At 35.7% G+C, this 18,614-nt stretch overlaps 2 protein-coding genes across 2 annotated transcripts in view; both read left to right on the top strand.

Moving 5' to 3' along the window:
- The first annotated feature begins 87 nt into the window (after positions 1-87).
- Positions 88-9,110, top strand: LOC132180756 (alpha-mannosidase At3g26720-like). Its single transcript, XM_059593688.1, has 25 exons — positions 88-203; positions 337-420; positions 515-586; positions 964-1,077; positions 1,238-1,338; positions 1,442-1,535; positions 1,639-1,806; positions 1,903-1,992; positions 2,288-2,353; positions 2,463-2,519; positions 3,036-3,255; positions 3,378-3,517; positions 3,780-3,848; positions 4,008-4,067; positions 4,192-4,263; positions 5,072-5,119; positions 5,244-5,363; positions 5,683-5,748; positions 6,795-6,907; positions 7,032-7,116; positions 7,476-7,586; positions 7,661-7,756; positions 7,860-7,907; positions 8,605-8,673; positions 8,750-9,110. Exons 4-25 carry the CDS (start codon positions 991-993, stop codon positions 8,963-8,965), a joined length of 2,196 nt encoding a protein of 731 aa, XP_059449671.1. The 5' UTR covers positions 88-203; positions 337-420; positions 515-586; positions 964-990; the 3' UTR covers positions 8,966-9,110.
- A 2,199-nt stretch (positions 9,111-11,309) lies between these two features.
- LOC132182254 (probable alpha-mannosidase At5g13980) overlaps positions 11,310-18,614 on the top strand; it is a 21,036-nt gene continuing 13,731 nt past the window's right edge. Inside the window, exons 1-16 of the mRNA XM_059595441.1 lie at positions 11,310-11,777; positions 11,869-11,952; positions 12,672-12,760; positions 12,945-13,119; positions 13,295-13,414; positions 13,619-13,705; positions 13,797-13,868; positions 14,563-14,676; positions 15,496-15,596; positions 15,687-15,780; positions 15,876-16,043; positions 16,146-16,235; positions 16,979-17,044; positions 17,138-17,194; positions 17,814-18,033; positions 18,154-18,311. Coding sequence (XP_059451424.1) covers positions 11,577-11,777; positions 11,869-11,952; positions 12,672-12,760; positions 12,945-13,119; positions 13,295-13,414; positions 13,619-13,705; positions 13,797-13,868; positions 14,563-14,676; positions 15,496-15,596; positions 15,687-15,780; positions 15,876-16,043; positions 16,146-16,235; positions 16,979-17,044; positions 17,138-17,194; positions 17,814-18,033; positions 18,154-18,311 — 1,896 coding nt within the window. The 5' untranslated portion in view covers positions 11,310-11,576. The remainder of the gene's footprint in view (positions 11,778-11,868; positions 11,953-12,671; positions 12,761-12,944; positions 13,120-13,294; positions 13,415-13,618; positions 13,706-13,796; positions 13,869-14,562; positions 14,677-15,495; positions 15,597-15,686; positions 15,781-15,875; positions 16,044-16,145; positions 16,236-16,978; positions 17,045-17,137; positions 17,195-17,813; positions 18,034-18,153; positions 18,312-18,614) is intronic.

The following is an 18,614-nucleotide window of genomic DNA, read 5'->3' as shown; positions in this document are numbered from 1 at the left end:
TGAATCAAGGACATCATCATGTGGTATGTTTTAATTATATTTGTGGGCATTATCTTTCTTATGTACTTGAATTTCTGTTGCAGTTAGGATTTGATTCTCTCTTTTTTGCTCGAATTGATTACCAAGATAGAGCAAAGCGACTGAACGAAAAGAGTCTTGAGATTGTTTGGCAGGGTTCCAAGTCCCTAGGTTCATCTTCACAGGTTAGGGACATGGTGTAGTATTCTTTTGGCCATTCACATTGTTTGACATGAGAATTTTCTGCTTGTTTTGTGCACTCTGCTTTGATGATATTTCATACATCCTATTGACTGCTGTTGCAAACTACATATGCAGATATTCACTGGGATATTCCCCAGGCATTATGACCCTCCTGATGGTTTCACATTTGAGATAAACGATGTTTCCCCTCCAATTCAGGTTTTTTTTTTTTTTTTTTCTTGTAAACAATACATCGGATGCCCCCTGAATTTTCGCTCTTGAGCTCCTATTGACATGATATTTTTGATTGAAGGATGACATTCTCCTGTTCGACTACAATGTTCAAGAGCGAGTCAATGAATTTGTAGCCGCTGCTTTAGCACAGGTAAAACATAGGAATGATTACCTCATTAATATTCATGTTCCTTCTGCTTTGAATAATTTTTTCTGTCTGCACCCATGAGCGACCCCCCACCCCCCTCCGCATGCGGGGGGAAGAGTAGATTGAACGGTTAACTTTGAATTAAGAACCTTGTTATTGGGATCAGCATGATTTCTAGGTTCCATTTCTTGAAGCAATGGAAATTTGGAGTTTGAATCAATGTTAGTATGTATGTTGATACTTGCAGATTTAAGATCCAGTTGTAGGGTCATTTTATTGTGCTATCTCATGATTGAACTTAAAATGCTTCTCCAACTGTACATTGAAAGAAGTCCCTCTTTCCCCATGAAACTTTTATGGACTTTGTTCTTTTTTTCTAGGCTAATGTAACCAGGACAAATCATATCATGTGGACCATGGGGACTGATTTTCGCTATCAATATGCGAATTCATGGTTCAGGCAGATGGACAAATTCATTCATTATGTCAATGAGGTACTTCATTTTTATAAGCCTTCTTGGAGATGACTATACTAAGGACATGGATGTGTGTATTTCATTCTATTACATGGATTTATAGGTTTATGCCATTTCCATTACTGTTTTAAACCTTGGGTTCTAAATTTATTAAAAAATTCTTTTGGAACAACCTCAGGATGGGCGTGTCAATGCATTGTATTCAACCCCATCCATCTACACTGATGTAAAATATGCAGCAAATGAAAAATGGCCTCGCAAGACTGAAGATTTCTTCCCGTGAGTTGACATCATAATTTTGGCACTGTGCTTGTCTTTTTTTTTTTAATTACTATTGTTGTTATTTCTGAACTTTGCATTTAAAAAGATAAACCATATTCAGGTATGCAGATCATCCAAATGCCTATTGGACTGGTTACTTTACAAGTAGGCCAGCCTTTAAAGGTTATGTCAGGATGATGAGTGGTTACTATCTGGTAAGACCTTGGTCCTTTTTCCTTCACTTAAGTGATCCTATTATGTCCTGGTAGGCTCTCTTGGTAGTTCTAAACATGTAAAGCCTTTCTTGTTCTACGATAGGCAGCAAGGCAATTGGAGTTCTTCAAAGGCAGGAGTAATTCCGGGCCTAATACTGATGCACTAGCTGATGCTTTGGCACTTGCTCAACATCATGATGCAGTTAGTGGTACAGAAAGACAGCATGTTGCTGCTGATTATGCAAAACGATTGTATATGGGCTACGCGGAGGTGCATCTTAGTTTGATACCCAACAATATAATACGATTGTTGACATTGGAAAGTTTTATCTGAAAGTCTAATGCTGTCCAGTATAGTTTTCTGCAGGCTGAGAAGTTGGTTTCCTCTTCACTTGCTTTCTTGGCTGACTCGATATCAAGTGCTAGACAGGGGAATCCGGCCACAAATATTCAGCAGGCAATATACTATGTTTTTGTTCCTTACTTAAAAGTTTGTATAGCTTGTGGACTCTGTTTTATGTTACAGCAGAAGAATCGTGTTATAGATTATTCTTTTTATTGAGATTTTTGTATGTCATAGAAATCTGTAGTGAAGAACCGTTTCTTAATTGTTTTTTTTTTTGATAAGTGAAGAACCGTTTCTTAATTGTTTTTTTTTTTGATAAGTGAAGAACCGTTTCTTATTTGTTAATCATACTAGAGTTAAATATTCTGCTGATTCCTGTCACTTGGAAATTTTTGGTACGTGGCAGTGTCCTCTTCTTAATATAAGTTACTGTCCCCCATCAGAAGCAGTATTGTCAGATGGGAAAAGCTTGGTAAGGGTATCATTTTATTTTTAATTTTTTTTTTACTTTCCCTTGCATTGAAGATTAGAACTGGATCTTGCATACTGATATATCGTCTTGTGTTCTATCTCCACTGTAGGTTGTTGTTGTTTATAATTCCTTAGGATGGAGGAGGGAGGAAGTGATACGAATTCCTGTGAGCGCTTATATTCTTTAGTCTTTCCTATGTAATTGAATTTTTTTTCCCATCAATGCTTCAAAGCCAGCACTTATTATCATGCTCCACAATTTTTATCACCATGTTGTTCAGATTTTTCTTCATCCTTTGTTCATCTGATGGAGATTATATACATGCCAAGTTGCTTTTTTTTTAGCTTAATGATTACTTGCTCATTCTGATCTCTGCACATTACTGATATTGTTCATTGCTCCTTGCCACTTAAAGCATTGTAAATAGCATTGCTCCTAAATGAGTCAGCAAAGTTTCTGATTTGACATTATGATAACTTGCACATGACATTAAGTCCAATTTTTTTTCAGTAATTTATGCTATTACTTTATATGACAATCTAGAAATCAAGCTCAGAGTTTCTATATGTGCTCATAATACTGAATAGCAGTCATTCTCTCAGAAAAAAATGGCAGTCATTTAAATTTAAAATTTTTGAAGTTTACTCATACTATAGCTGACTGCAAATTGAACTTGCTACAGGTTTCTTCTGAGAAGGTTTTTGTTCAGGATTCTGAAGGGAGGGAAATTGAATCTCAACTTCTACCTTTATCAAATGCTACTTTGAGCATAAGAAATTACTATGTCAAAGCATATATAGGTAAATCCCCCAATGGAGCACTGAAGTATTGGCTTGCCTTTTCAGCATCTGTACCACCTCTTGGTTTCAGCACTTACGTTGTCTCAATTGCAAAACAGACAGGTTAGTTATATATTTTCATTTCTACTCTATGTTCCTAAAAAAGTAGGAACACTTGGGAAACTGCTGTTCCTGGTTACTGACATACAATATTTTGTTCCATCCTCCCACTTGCTGAAATAAAGGTCCTAGTTCCACCATCTCAATGGTATACAAACCAGATGGAAGCACAAATGATACCATAGAAGTTGGGCAAGGCAGTTTGAAGCTATTTTATTCTGCAGATGAAGGAAAACTTACAAATTATGTTAATAGCAGAAATATGGTATGCTATGTTGTGAATGATTTAGTTTCACAGTGCTCTATTCTATTTTTGTCGATGTAACTTTTTCTTCACCCTGGGATACTTGCATCCCAATTTGCTTTCAAGACTATGTTAAGAAATTAAACTTGGCGATTATAGTTTAGTTATCTTGCAATCATGGGTTGAGATTCCTTTTCTTTTTCTCTATATGTTCTTGAATGACGAATGTAATGCTTTCATTTTTATTTTATTTTATTTTATTTTTTCATTTTTAATTCTGAAGGTCACAGCTTTTGCTGAGCAATCATACAGTTATTATTCTGGAAATGATGGCACTGATAAAGATCCTCAGGTAGTCAAATCTTTGTGTACATCAAAGCTTAAATATGTCCTGTAAAACATCACTACTCCACCGTTATTCTATTGCTTGCATTAAATTTCTGTTTGCTTCAAATGTAGAAAGAAATTGTAAGATTTATCACCATTGTTATATATTTGCCTGTTGTTGAAGGCTTCTGGGGCATATGTCTTTCGTCCAAATGTTACATTTCCGATTAAATCTGAGCACCAGGTAATCATGTTCTTTTAATACCCTCCAAATACTGTATTGATTAATAAAATATCTATCACAGTAAAGCTATTGCTTACAAAAAATTGAGTGCTTAAATTCAAGTCAATATGTATGTTTGTTTCAGGTTCCTTTAACTGTTATTCGGGGTCCTGTACTAGATGAAGTACACCAACAACTCAACTCATGGATATCTCAGGTTGCTTACTTGTCAAAAGGACACACACACACACACACACACACACAATGCACCAACTTTTGTCATGAACCTTTCTATTTCTGCTGCAAAAGTATATATTGCATTGGTTTGATTTTGTCTTCCAATAAAATTATATTGAAAAATATTTTTCTTGATCCAAAATAACTTCCTGAAGGCATATATTAATAGGTTGGTGATGGTGTCAAAGGCATGAAGATGCAGCTGCATTTATTTTATGTTATATTGATTGAGTCTAGAGTGAGGCATGAAAACATATGTTATGAAGGTGTTCTTGCAGTAGGACATGTGTTGGTAGAAATAATAGATTGAATATAGACATGGATGGAATTGGTATTTGCCTAGGTTGTGGTGGATGGTACTAATAACAGCTGTAGCAGGCCTTGGTTGATGGTTGACATGGATTGGGTTGATAGTGTACGGACTTTTTGTTTTGCATGTTTCTTTGGGCTGGCTGGCAAGTGTTTGAGAAGTCTGCTCTGAGCCGGCTCAGGCTTACTTCTATGGAGTCTGCCTTTAATTGATTGAATTTCAGGAGGGGTCACTGGTGAGTCTAGTTAATTAGGAGAGGCTAACAGTTATGTATAGCTGTCTCAGGATAGCCACCATTGAGAATGCTGCATGTGGGCATTGCCGATGAAAAAGTCTACCTAGGTGGTCCTTTCACCAGTGAATTTTTGGCTATTATGTCTAGTAATTTATGTGGGAATGTACTTTTTTTTATTATCTTTTTCCACCCACGAATTTTTTGCCTTCTACTTCCATAATATTGTGCCTCTTGTATGCACAGATTACCAGAGTATTCAAGGGAAAGGAGCATGCTGAAGTTGAGTTTAGTGTAAGTTAACCCCTCTTGTAAATTGATTTTTTTTGGGGATTTTTTTTTTTTTGCTTCTTGTGGTTATTATATGGCTGAGAAATCACTTTGATGCTTGATGTGTTTTTTTTATGTGCATGAACAGATTGGTCCTATACCTGTGGATGATGGCATTGGGAAAGAAATCACAACTCAAATTAGAACAGCAATGAAGACCAATAAGACATTCTACACTGATTCTAATGGACGGGATTTCATCAAACGTGTATGTCAATACTTGATACCCGCTGTTTCTATGATTTGTTCCTTTGCTGCTAAGATTTAGTTGCGTTAGTGATAATTGAGATGCTGTGAAAGTTTTAGAATGTTACTTGTATCTTCTACATGTTACAAGCAACAGTTATTGTCTTCTTCTTCTATTTTGGGGCTCTTTATGGCCATCATTAAGGATTAAAATTTCAATGGCGATTTTTGGAATGGATACATACAGGATAAGCTTGATTAAAAAAGTCCCAACTAGAGGATTAGTTGCAGTATTAACTTTCCTTTCGGGGCTTAACATGATACTTCTAATTCATATGCAGGTTCGAGATTTCAGGACAGACTGGGACCTGCAAGTGCAACAACCAGTTGCTGGAAATTATTACCCAGTAATCTTTTTTTTTGCGTCTTATTCCTTTGATTGATATAGAATGTTAGAAATATATTGATATATGTGCATTTTTATATTCACATTCCAGCTTGTGTCACTCTCATTTCCTATCTTATATTGACATTCTCGTCCATTCTCCAAAATAAGCAAGTCTTTCAAGACATCTTCACTCCATGTTTTTCTCTCCCTTTCTTGGACAAAAGGGGCATAGTTCAAAAGCAAGTGGTTACTTAAGTTAAATCTTTTAGTTTCTTCTTTAGAAAAGAAAACGCATAGTTTGGAAGAAAACGCTGGTGGTCGGGAGGTCGTGCTCGAAGCGCGGTAGTTTGGAAGATGATTCCTCTATGTCTTATGTGGTGTATATGGACTGAAAGAAATGCTAGATGTTTTGAGAATTCTACTAGGACTATAGAAGAGTTGACTCATTTTTTCTTCTTTACTCTTTACTCTTGGACGGCCGCTTGGCTAGCTCCTTTAGTAATTAGTTTTTCTGACTTCTTCTTTCATTTCTCTCCTTCCTAGGCGCTCTCTTTTTATACTTCCCGTGTATATGGGTTGCGCCCCTCTGCGCTCTTGTTATATAATACTTTTACTTATAAAAAAAAAATGTTTTATCTGTTTAGAGTTTAGCTGTCCTGTCTCCACTCGTCCTGTATATCAGGCAGAATATTTTAATGGAAAGTAGTATCTATTGCAGTTTTGCCTCCCAGATATTCAAGGGCTGTCTTGGAAGCCCCAAAAGCGAATCAGCTACCAGTTTTGAGTTCCATGTGGCATATTAAAGCTGTTAAATTGTAATTTGGTTCACCTTTTCCCTAAAAAAAGGCATTATTTGGAAACTAAAAGCAAACCAACTTTTAACAGGTTTGCTTACTGCCTTTCTAAGGAATATTGGATTTAATTGGAATGAGCCTCTTTTTAAAGTGTGCAAAGAGATCTCTCTATAAATTTATCTTCCATCCAATTGCAGTTGTTCATTTTATACTTTAATAGTTCATTTGCTTAACAAATTTTTCTGCTTTTACCCTTCTCCATCACTTCCAGATCAATCTTGGAATTTATGTGCAAGATAGCAACACGGAACTGTCGGTGTTAGTGGACCGCTCAGTGGGAGGAACCAGCTTAGTGGATGGTCAAATAGAGCTGATGCTCCATAGGTTTCTTATATCTCTCACTGCTTTCTATGATAATCGTACTTTTATTTTATAATTATCAAATTCACCTGTATAATTGGGATTTCTTGGATTGTCATGATCTCTAATATACCTCTCTGTTTCATAGGAGGCTGCTTCATGATGATTCAAGAGGTGTTGGTGAGGCATTAAATGAAACAGTTTGTGTCCTAGATAAATGTGAAGGTTTAACTGTAAGCATACTTACCATTTTACTTACAAGCACGTGATGGTCTATCATCAATATTTTTCCACCTGATAATGTGGTCAATTTTCAAATCTTCAAGAAGGATCTCTACTATTCATAGTTTTTGGCTTCAGGCTGTCATTAGGAGCCATTGCCTTCAAGGCTTTACTTTAAGCAAAGCTATTATTCTTTCTTTCTAATGGTTTCTTATTAGTTAATAGACCATCAGATTATTGGTTACCGTTCTGTTACAATAAATTATAACATTGTTTAAAGATGAAACCTGTTATGTGAAACCCTCTCTCTCTCTCTCTCTCTCTGTGACACTGAGCTGTAATCTCTTACTTATCTATGGCCAAATCGCAGATTCAAGGGAAATTTTACCTCAGAATTGATCAAGTAGGAGAAGGTGCCAAGTGGCGTCGCACAGTTGGCCAGGAGATATATTCTCCACTTCTCTTGGCCTTCACAGAGCAGGTGAAAGAGAAATCATGACTTGACTTGGTGCCATAGGGCCACAATGCTTAGGTGATCAGTTTTCCTTTTTGTAGGATGGAAATAATTGGATAAGTTCCCAAGTACCTACTTTCTCAGCGATTGATCCTTCCTATGCTTTACCAAACAACATTGCTGTGATTACCCTCCAGGTAATGGCCAAATTCCTTACTGAACCATTTCTTGACAGTTGGCTCCTGTTGATGTTAAGAAGAATGAGATGATCATAAATATCTTTGTTTCTTAATATTTCAGGAACTTGAAAATGGAAAAGTACTTCTTCGATTGGCTCACTTGTATGAGGTGTGTCTATCTGCTTATATATCTGAAACTGGTGGCTCTTTTTGAGTAGATACCGTCTTAAAAGATCTTCTTGGATACCCTTAAGCATTTGACGGACAAATTTGAGAAAATTGGTTTGGTCTTTAGGTTGCTGTATTACATTGCTCTTCATGTAGGTTCTTTCTATTGTGGAGTTATGACATACTTTCTCAATCTAACCATGATTGGATGTCAGTTTCTTTTTCTCCAACTTTATTGCTTTCACATGCATATTCAACTATATACACTTGTTGATGTGTCTGGAAGGTGCATGTATCTGCTATCTTCTGGTTTATCTTGTCGTCATGGTCAGAAATTTCATTTCATACCCAACATCATTTGTAGGTTTCTTTGTTCCGCTTTCTAGAGAACTGTTTTGCAATTTACTTTTGAGGAATCTTGAATTGGATGTCACTGGACGTGGAGGTACTAGGTAGTGCTCTGCAGTATACTATAATCAAAACAGAGTAGCCCCATGGATCAGTTGCTTCTAAACCAAGTCTTGCAAAATGAAACCCCTGGCACTGTTTCTACTGTTTTATGCCGACTTGAATATCATCCGGGACTATTGTGTTTCTTGCATGTGACTGATTAATATTCAGCATTACGCTTCACATGTACATCAATACATACATATATTCTAAGCACATGACTTGGTGGGTTTTTGGTGTATGCAAAGATTGGAGAGGACAAGGACTATTCAGTCATGGCAAGCGTGGAGTTGAAGAAGCTGTTTCCAAACAAGAAGGTAAGAACAATAGGTGCTTGACTAAACTGGTGTTGCCATTGGCAAACAGGTTGTGATTTTTATGGTCTGTTTTCAGATCAGTAAAGTGACAGAGATGAGTTTGTCTGCCAATCAAGAACGGGCTGAGATGGAGCAGAAAAAGTTGGCCTGGAAAGTAGAAGGCCCTGCTGAAGAACCGAAGGTGGTGAGAGGAGGACCTGTTGATCCTGTAAAGCTAGTGGTAGAACTTGCCCCAATGGAAATCCGCTCTTTCTTTATTAACTTTGATTACCTCCAAATGTTTGTTTCCTGAAAGAGAAGCTTGGGCCTATGTTACAATACATTAGGCTGGCCCACGTGCAGCCCCCTACTCTGTACTAAATAATAAATCTATAAAGGTGTTGAACCTTGGATAAGAGGGATGGAAAATTTTCAATGAATCAACATATTCTGCTTTATTTGGGTTGACTAAACGGATAATGATTTTGCCTGAAGAATTTGTTGATTTCACAATGTTTTTATTTTTTATTTAATTAACAGTGAGGAAAGTTCCAGTGGCGGAGCCACGTTAGGCTTTGGGGGTGAGCTTTTCAAAAAAAAAATTTTTTTTTGCAGTTTTCCTAGCCAAATTAGAAAAATTAGCTTCTGGGACTGGTGAGAGAGTGAAATTTCAAGAGAAAACTTTAAAGCAAGAAATCAAAATGGATGTATTTTTTTCTGACCATGAGAGTCCTTGTGGCTGCCCAAGGAGATGAAGACAAGAAGGCGTTGCTAGAGGCTAGAGCAATTGGCTGAAGTCATGCGCTGTTGGAGGAAGCCTTTGTGAAGCGTAGCAAGGGAAGGGTTTTCTTTGGTGGAGATCGAATTGGGTTCCTGGATATTGCTTTTGGGTGCTTCTCAGGCGGGCTCGGTTTGTTCTACCGATTGAATGCGAAAGGGGTTGTTGCCGATTGAGGGTGCGTTTGGGAGTGCGTTTTTTAAAAAATAATCTGCGATTTTAAACCAAATCTCAATTTTAGGGTGTTTGGGATTGCGATTTTAAAAACGCAAATTTTAAAATCGCAAAAAAATCTGCGATTTCCATAAGCTGATTAGAGGGTGCTTATTTGAAAAAGTGCGAATTTAAAACAAAATCACGATTTCTATTAAAAAGATATTTGGCGCAATAGTTACCTTTTTTAGAACGGGAATGAAAAAAATACCAAGAATACCCACCTAAAATATATTAAAACCATTATTTTCTCTTTTTATTTTTTTCTTCATCCTCTCTGTCTTGTTCATCCTTATTGGTAATTTGGTCATGAAACCGCAATTATATGCTAATGTTATCCAAACACTAAATTGATAAAAAAAAGTACTTTTTAGTATGTTTTACCAAACGTCTGTGCGATTTTAAAAAGTAGCGATTTTAAAAACACAATTTTTAAAAACGCAATTTTTAAAATCGCACTTATTAAAATCGCACTCCCAAACGGGCCCTGAAATGGAGAAAGTGCCTTTCATCATGTGTTTTCGTGTATACTTTTATTTGATGAAATAGCTGATTTGTCTATTCTTTGTTGGAGGCTGTAAAATATAAATTTTACAGCCATTACCTAATATGTCAATACGGTTGTAAGATAAACATTAATTTCACTGATTGAATAAACTTTAATATCCGTACGATTATTTATTTTGTTGTTTAATGTTTATAAACTTTGATTGTCTTTTACAGGATCGTGATTTAACTTGAAAATTTTAAGTCCATGAATTGTCGAAGTTTAAAACTATTGATTCATTCTTCAAAAGGAAATAAGCCAACATTTCGAAATGTAATACATTGTTAGATTTTACTGCCGAAACTTCAAATTTCAATGAACGTCATCTTAAATCTTAAATTTCTAAGAGACCTTAAAGTGCATTTCTAGACGTTTTTTTTTTTTTTTTTTTTTTTTTTTTATATAGTGCCGACATGCTATATTTCTAATATATCATTTTGAGCACATATTTATGAACTTTTATAGATATATTTTTTTTGTGATATATATATTATGTAAATTATCAAATTTTTAAGGTGGAAAAATTTGTTAGGATCCAGCTCTGCCACTAAAGTTCAAACGTGTAAAGAAAACTGGAGCTTAAGACAAACAGAGATTAATGGGTTGTCCAATTAATCCTTGTGTTTTAAAGTGGTAATCAATTTTTCCAATGTTGGCTACCTGAGTTAATGAGTAATGATTTAAATCATATTTTTATTTTCCATTATTGATGTGATAACTCAACTTTTATATTGGTCCGAGTAATATTATAAATTACATTTTTTATTTTACAATTATTCCACAACGTTAATGATAACGTGATAGTGCTTAATAAACCAAGATTTTTTTTAAACGAAGACGGATCAAGGGTTGGTTAGAACTATAAAAATTGAGATAGTTCTTAGAGTTTTTCTTAAACTTTACATATCAGTCTAAAAATAATATTAAAAATTCTATTTTTATTTAATAATTATCTTATAATGTGACGTGTCAGGCCCTGCCAGTCTGCCACCTTGGTTTAATTAAGATTAAAACTTATCTAAATTGGGTTTGATTTGACGTTGGCCAATGGCTGTCCTCCCCACTCTCCATTTTCTTGAAGTAAAAAAGGCAGAGACAGAAAACCGTACCTTTACCTTAAAGTCATGGCAGCTCCACTTAACAACTCTCGCCTCTCCTGTACGAGTTGACCCAAACTCTCTCAGAAACCTTTCTTAAAGGCACTTGTAATTTGTAAAAGCCTCTTCTTACCCATGCAAAGCCCACCTTTTCTGACCACTCACACATTCTTCAATTTTCCACTTAAACAAAAGCAATTAAAGCCTGTGACTGTGAGCAAAAGTGAAAAATCGCTCATCTGAATTTGTTTCTCTGCTTAAAGACATTCGAAAGTGAATTGGACTCGTAATGGGGATCCTCCAAGCCTTCTTTTGCCTGGTTTTTTTTGCTGGGATTCTATGTACAGAATCCAACTTCATGGTATACAACACTTCGCAAAGCATAGTCCCTGGAAAGCTTAATGTCCATTTGGTTCCTCACACCCACGACGATGTTGGTTGGTTGAAGACCGTTGATCAGTACTACGTTGGCTCCAACAATTCCATCCAGGTCTCTCCCTCTCTCTTTCCTCCTTGTCTTTGTTTGTGGGTTTATGAATTTGATTGAAAATAAAAAAAAGTTGTTGTTCCTGGCTGTGTAGGGGGCTTGTGTTCAAAATATATTGGATTCTCTAGTGCCTGCCCTGTTGGCTGACAAGAACCGGAAGTTTATCTATGTTGAGCAGGCAAGCTATCTTGGTCCATATTTCTCATTTTCGTGTTAACAAATTGAACCGTGTCTGGTTGCTGATCAAGCTTTGGGAAAGAAAAAGAAACTGAAATTTTAACCTTCTGTCTACTGTCATAATTGGAAATCGAAACATTTTACTGGGAAGGTTTCAAGTTACTATTTCTTTTCTTTTCCCGTCAAACAAACAAAGTATCAAGATTTGGTTGGAGAAAAATATGAAGAATGAAAAGGACTATGATGGACTTGCATATAGATGTAGGAGAATAGGAACTGAGAACAGGAAAAATTATAAACGAAGACCCTTTTAACGGCCTTTCAATTATGCCCCATACTGCCAATGCTCTCTTTGATGTTCTCACAGTTAAGACTGTAATATTGCGGCTCGTTGTTACATTGTACTACAGTGTCTTGGAATAGCAAGGACAATGTTGCATCAAATGCCTAGTTTTTCATATAAAGGACCTAAAATTGTAGATACTGACAATTGGTTGATCTTGGCCAATTTAGGTGCGAAGACTCTATAAAGAAGTGCCAATGCAATTATCTTGTCATATACATTGTTGGCACCATTGTATATTAGTTTATGCCTATGTGACATAGATTATCTCCTGGTCATTAGATGATGCAACATGTTCAATTGTTGCTGCCTACTGATTTCATCTTACATTGCAAAAATATTTGTATTTGATTTTTTCTCTTGTTTCATCAATTCAGGCATTTTTCCAACGATGGTGGAGAAATCAGAATAAGGCAATGCAGGATGTGGTCAAGCAGCTAGTGAGCTCGGGGCAACTAGAGTTCATGTAATGTACAATTCTAAGTTAACAAATAAGTCATGTAATTTTTTGTTTTCATACATTTCTTTGGGGTATATGGGTTAAAACATTCTTCTGTTTACTGAGGTTGATGCAATGAGAAATATTGAGAGTGTCATCTATTTTACCAAATGTTGTGTTCTTAATTCTCGTTCTTTCCTTTTTATTGCAGAAATGGGGGTATGTGTATGCATGATGAGGCAGCAACACATTACATTGATATGATTGATCAGACAACACTTGGGCATCGGTTTATCAAAAGGGATTTTGATGTTGTTCCAAGAATTGGTTGGCAAATTGATCCCTTTGGACATTCTGCAGTACAGGCTTATTTGTTGGGAGCAGAAGTAAGCTTTTTTGTATATTTAGTTTCAAATACATTGCTTAGTTTATAATATTTCCCTTCCTCGTCAAACAAGAGACAATATGGAAAGTCATAATTAGTCAGTAGCAATATGACTGATAGAACTTCTATATGCATATATCTCCACACGCATTGGTCAATCTCTGCTATTTGTGTAGGTTGGATTCGACTCACTTTTCTTTGGTCGGATAGATTACCAAGACAGAGCTAAGCGCAAAAATGAAAAAAGTCTTGAAGTTGTCTGGCAGGGTTCCAAGAGCCTTGGTTCATCTGCTCAGGTGAAGAGCAATTTTTTTTTTTTTCCCTTCTTCTTCTTCTTCTTCTTCTTTCTTTTTCTGGGTTTTACTCAGCTGTTTTGAATAGCATTCAAGTGAATAATCATGCTGGAGATATTTCCTCAAACTCGGGATTTGGTGATTTCAGTCTTGTTTCTTTTTGCCTTTGCATTGTTGCTAAATTTTTGTTGGTTTTAAATTGTGCAGATTTTTGCTGGTGCATTCCCTGAGAATTATGAGCCTCCACCTGGTGGTTTCTACTTTGAAGTCAATGATGTTTCCCCAATAGTTCAAGTAAAAATGATCAAAACTTGTTAATTTTCTATCAGCTATTTGAGTATCTGCTTGCCTACAAAGTTAAATTTCATTTCCTCTTACAATGAAGGATGACATTAATTTGTTCGATTACAATGTTCAAGACCGAGTAAATGACTTTGTTGCTGCTGCAGTATCACAGGTAAATGGGAAAGCTCTTCACTCTGCATGTAAGGAATTATTTTATCTGCTTTCCCATTGTGCCTTTCCTTTTTAAACCTCTGTTTTTGGGCAGAATTGATTAGGCGACATTTGCTTTCAAATGATCCTCACTTCCTCAGTTTTTATATATGCATATTTCTTTTCTTCCGCAGTGGGAACTCCTGTTATTATTTGAATTTTTACTTTCTTGCTAAACTTATATAGCTGGTAGGACAAATCATCCACTTAAGTTTCTGCTTGAGGCTAGCTCAAACATAATATTATCGGTAATCATGCTATATGAATATCCATATACAACATGAACATTGAAACAAAGTTTCCTTTTGGAACTTTTACCACCTTCAACCTCTGTGCAACTGTTGCATCATAATTGGGGTCGCCTTGTCATGTTTTAGTGCTCCTTTAGATTTTCTGGAAGAGCAAAATCTACAATAGTTCAGAATTATCTGTAGGAGTTACAGCTATTTCAGGAAATATTTCTTATGCATCAATATGACAATAGACTTTGGCAAAAGCAATATGGTAAGTTCTTAAAAAATACGAAGAGTTGCATTCTTTTGACTTGAATAAGATCTATAGTTGATTAACATGTCCAGCAAGCACTCAAAGTAATTCTCCCTTCCCATTCACAAGGGACCTCTATTTGTTGCTAATAGCAATTGTTTCTTTCTCAGGCTAATATAACCCGAACAAACCATATCATGTGGACTATGGGAACAGATTTTAAGTATCAATATGCACATTCATGGTTCAGCCAGATGGACAAACTCATACATTATGTCAACCAGGTGACTGATCGTTAAAACTGCAAAGATGGTCTCTTATGGCTTTTCATCATCACTATCATAATCTTGTACCTTTCTTTTCTCTACAAAGTCCTTAAGTTGATGATTATTTGACTGATCATTCGTTAAGTGAGAATCTCTATGATCATTATGCTTCTCTCATGGTTTTTCAAGAAGGACAAATTAGATTATTAGACGACTCACTCCAACTGACGTATAATGTATTACTGATATAGGCTGCTGGTAATTATTGTAGAAATAATGTTAAGAATCTTCTAAAGGGCATGAATGTGTTGATGAAGCATTAGTTTAATTTTTTGGTTGCAGAATTCAAACATCTTTCAGGTTGAACCTGAAGCATAAATGGTAGGAGGCATACTATTTGTGGAAACACTTTATTCTGCTTATATTAACGTTAAAAATTTAGAATTATCGCATTTGGGAATTTGTCATGCAAATACACAATGTTGGTCGGTATTATGTTAGCCTTACAACTTAGTAGTAATGCTGTGCAGGATATAATTTTCAAAGCTGTATCAGAATTTGCATTTCACATGTCCCATTTCTTTTAACCATAATTATTTATGTTTGGCCAATTGTGTATGACATTTATCGAACTTGTTAATAGTCCTACTAAGTGAGCTGATAGTTACATCTCCTGAACATATGCCTAGATAAGTTGTAGTTCATACAATTATCTTCCTCTTTTTTACTATATTTAATTTTCCATGTATGTCAGTAAATAATGCCTCATTATTCACATCTTTCATCTTATGTATCCAAAATCTATTGTTTCTAATTGGGTTGATCGGGTGCTTCCAGGATGGACGTGTCAATGCTCTGTACTCTACCCCATCCATGTATACTGATGCAAAATATGCTACAGATGAGTCCTGGCCAATCAAGAGTGATGACTTTTTCCCGTGAGTTCAATGTTTGGATGTCATGTAACCTGTTTGCTTGTAGTTTCCCACTCAACATTTTCTTAAAGTTTGAGGCATGCACTGTACCAGATATGCAGATCGTGCAAATGCGTACTGGACAGGATACTTTACTAGTAGACCAGCCCTCAAGCGCTATGTCAGAATAATGAGTGGCTATTATTTGGTATCATTTATGTGATTGTTTTAGTTTATATCATGGATGTGATTGTCACAGTCTAAGTGTGACAGTTTTAGATTTTGACATTTATTTATCTCTAGGCTGCAAGGCAGCTAGAATTTTTCAAAGGGAGGAGTAAATCTGGGCCCAACACAGACTCACTGGCAGATGCTTTAGCAATTGTTCAACATCATGATGGAGTTACTGGTACAGAAAAGCAGCATGTGGCTAATGATTATGCAAAACGCTTGTCTATGGGGTACACGGAGGTGCGAATTTGGCTTGACACTTAAACTGTATGATTTTTCTCAAAGTTTTTTTCTCTCGATTTTGGTCCAAGTGTCATCCAGTTGTTCATTATAAATGTGCAGGCTGAGGAATTAGTTGCATCTTCACTTTCTTGCTTGGCTCAGTCCGCATCAGATACTGGATGCGGGAACCCAACAATTAAGTTTCAACAGGTAAAATATCATGAGCCTTAAGCTCATGAGCTCTTTCTAATTTCATTGCTTGAGTAGCTCATTTTATCATGGAATTCGTATAGCCATCTGCAGAACCTTGATTTACCTTTTTAAACTCTGTTCAGTAGATCGCACTTTTGACCTCTTGAGCACATTATAAGTTTTTCTCTTGTTAGAATGATACTTTATGACTTAAACCTCTATAATTTGAATGCATCATGTCTAAAATATGGTAATGCTTTAAGGGATCTTTCATCTTTCTGTGCTATTATCATCATTGGAATTGATCCCTTAGTCTTCTTGGCATTCTTACAGCCTGAGTAATGCTGTGGAGCTTTAGGGGTATCTCTGTAGTTTCACAATTATATCTAATGAAACTGTGGGTTAGAGAACTAGTCTTTCTATTTATCCTTTTCACCATAATCTTCATTCTTTTCTTCTTAAACTTCAACTGTAGGTTACACATTGGATCTTATATTTGTAAATTTCCCTTTGTCTTTTTGTATATGTTACATAATGTCAGCTTCTTTGTGGCATAAATGGTTATAAGATGGATGTTGGTGATTATTGACGTACATAGCAAGTGTAAGGTTTTTTTTAAAAAAAAATGAAAATCAAGCAAAAAATGTTTGGACGTGAATTATTATTGTTTTCTTTTTCTTCTCTTATTTCCTCTCTCTCTCTCTCTCTCTCTCTCTCTCTCTCTCTCTTTTTCTCCTTATTTTGTTCTTTTCTCTTCTTAGTGCCCACTTCTGAATATAAGTTACTGTCCTGCATCAGAAGTTGATCTGCCTCAAGGAAAAAGTTTGGTATGGAAAATATTCCTTCTTCTTGCAATAGCTATGACCTTTTATATGCTATTTTGATATACACCATTTTATGGTGTCTTCTCATCACTGCAGGTAATTGTGGCCTACAATTCTCTTGGATGGAAGAGGGACAATGTAATTCAAATTCCAGTGAGTACTTCTACTCTTATAAGAGTGCCTCATGTCTTGAAATTTAGAACCATGTTGCACTAATTGGAAAACCTCGTAACATATCTTAGTGTTAGAATATTAATTAAATGATGAAATCAATCATTTCTTATCAACTTAAGCTTTTGGGCAAGTGGTGATTTAGCACTTATTTTTTTTAATAATCTAAAGGTGTTGACTAGTCATGCAGTATGTACTAGAGAAGTTACACTGCCTACATGTATTGGATCTTCAATGTAGTTGAGAAACCGTGTACTTACCTTCTCCATCATGCCAATCTAGATAAACATACTCAATTTCATGAACCAGAAATATTTGCACAAAGAGTTGTTGAATGATGTAAAGCATGATAAACTTACAGCAAAAAGAGACTTTGTAGTTTAGGTGGCTCAATAATACAACTAAAAAGACATTTTTAGGCCTAAAGATATAATCGCTGTGAATCCGCTATTTTATGTGTATGAAACACTTTCAATTTGGACAGGTGAATGCAAGGTTAGTAACTGATGACTTCATTGATATCCTAAAAATGAAAGATGTAGAACTGAAAATATATTGGAAGAATATTATTATTCTACTTACAAGATCTAATTTGCCCTAGGTTATCAATGAAGATGTTACTGTTCATGATTCTGAGGGAAGAGAAATTGAATCGCAGCTTCTTCCTTTAGCTAATGCCTATGTGGGATTAAGGAACCATTATGTTAGGGCATACTTAGGTCGAAGTCCAACTCAGACACCTAAGTATTTGCTTGCATTTAAGGTATCAGTACCACCACTTGGTTTCAGCACATACACTATTTCGAGCATCAAAAGGCCAGGTCTGCTGTTATTTTTGCAATACACATTTTTTACATTAATTTTGTGAACCGGAGAAACATAAGATTTATTCTTCATGTTAGCTACATAGGTTTTTGAATTGTTTTCCCTCTTGGTTGTAGGTGCTAGTTCAACCAGATCATCTGTATACACGTTTCAGAGAAGGGAAGAATCTACTGTTGAAGTTGGTCAAGGAAATTTAAAGCTGACGTTTTCCACTGATCAAGGAAAAATGATTAATTATGTTAATAGCAGAAGCTTGGTATGTAATGGACCTGGCGCTTCATGATCACTTATTATTGAATTTTATGCTTACATTTTCCTTCTCCATGAATTTCTTTGAATTTATGTTTTCTTGACTATGACTAAACATGAGATTGATGCTATTGTAATTAATGTTTTGGTTGTTGCAGCCTTTTTAACAATTTTTTTTTTTTTTCACAATTCTCTCCGCTCTCCCCCCCCCCCAAAAAAAAAAAGAAGAAAAAGAAAGAAAAGGAAAGGAAAAAAGAAAAATAAGCAGATTGGAAGCAGGAAAGTAATTGATTTTGTAGCTAATGCGCTTAATCATAACTTTTGAAGG

Source organism: Corylus avellana, chromosome ca5, assembly GCF_901000735.1.
Source record: "Corylus avellana chromosome ca5, CavTom2PMs-1.0".
In the NCBI taxonomy this organism is placed as follows: Eukaryota; Viridiplantae; Streptophyta; class Magnoliopsida; order Fagales; family Betulaceae; genus Corylus; species Corylus avellana.
The sequence above is the reverse complement of the archived record's forward strand: the minus strand, read 5'-3'. Positions and strand labels throughout refer to the sequence as shown.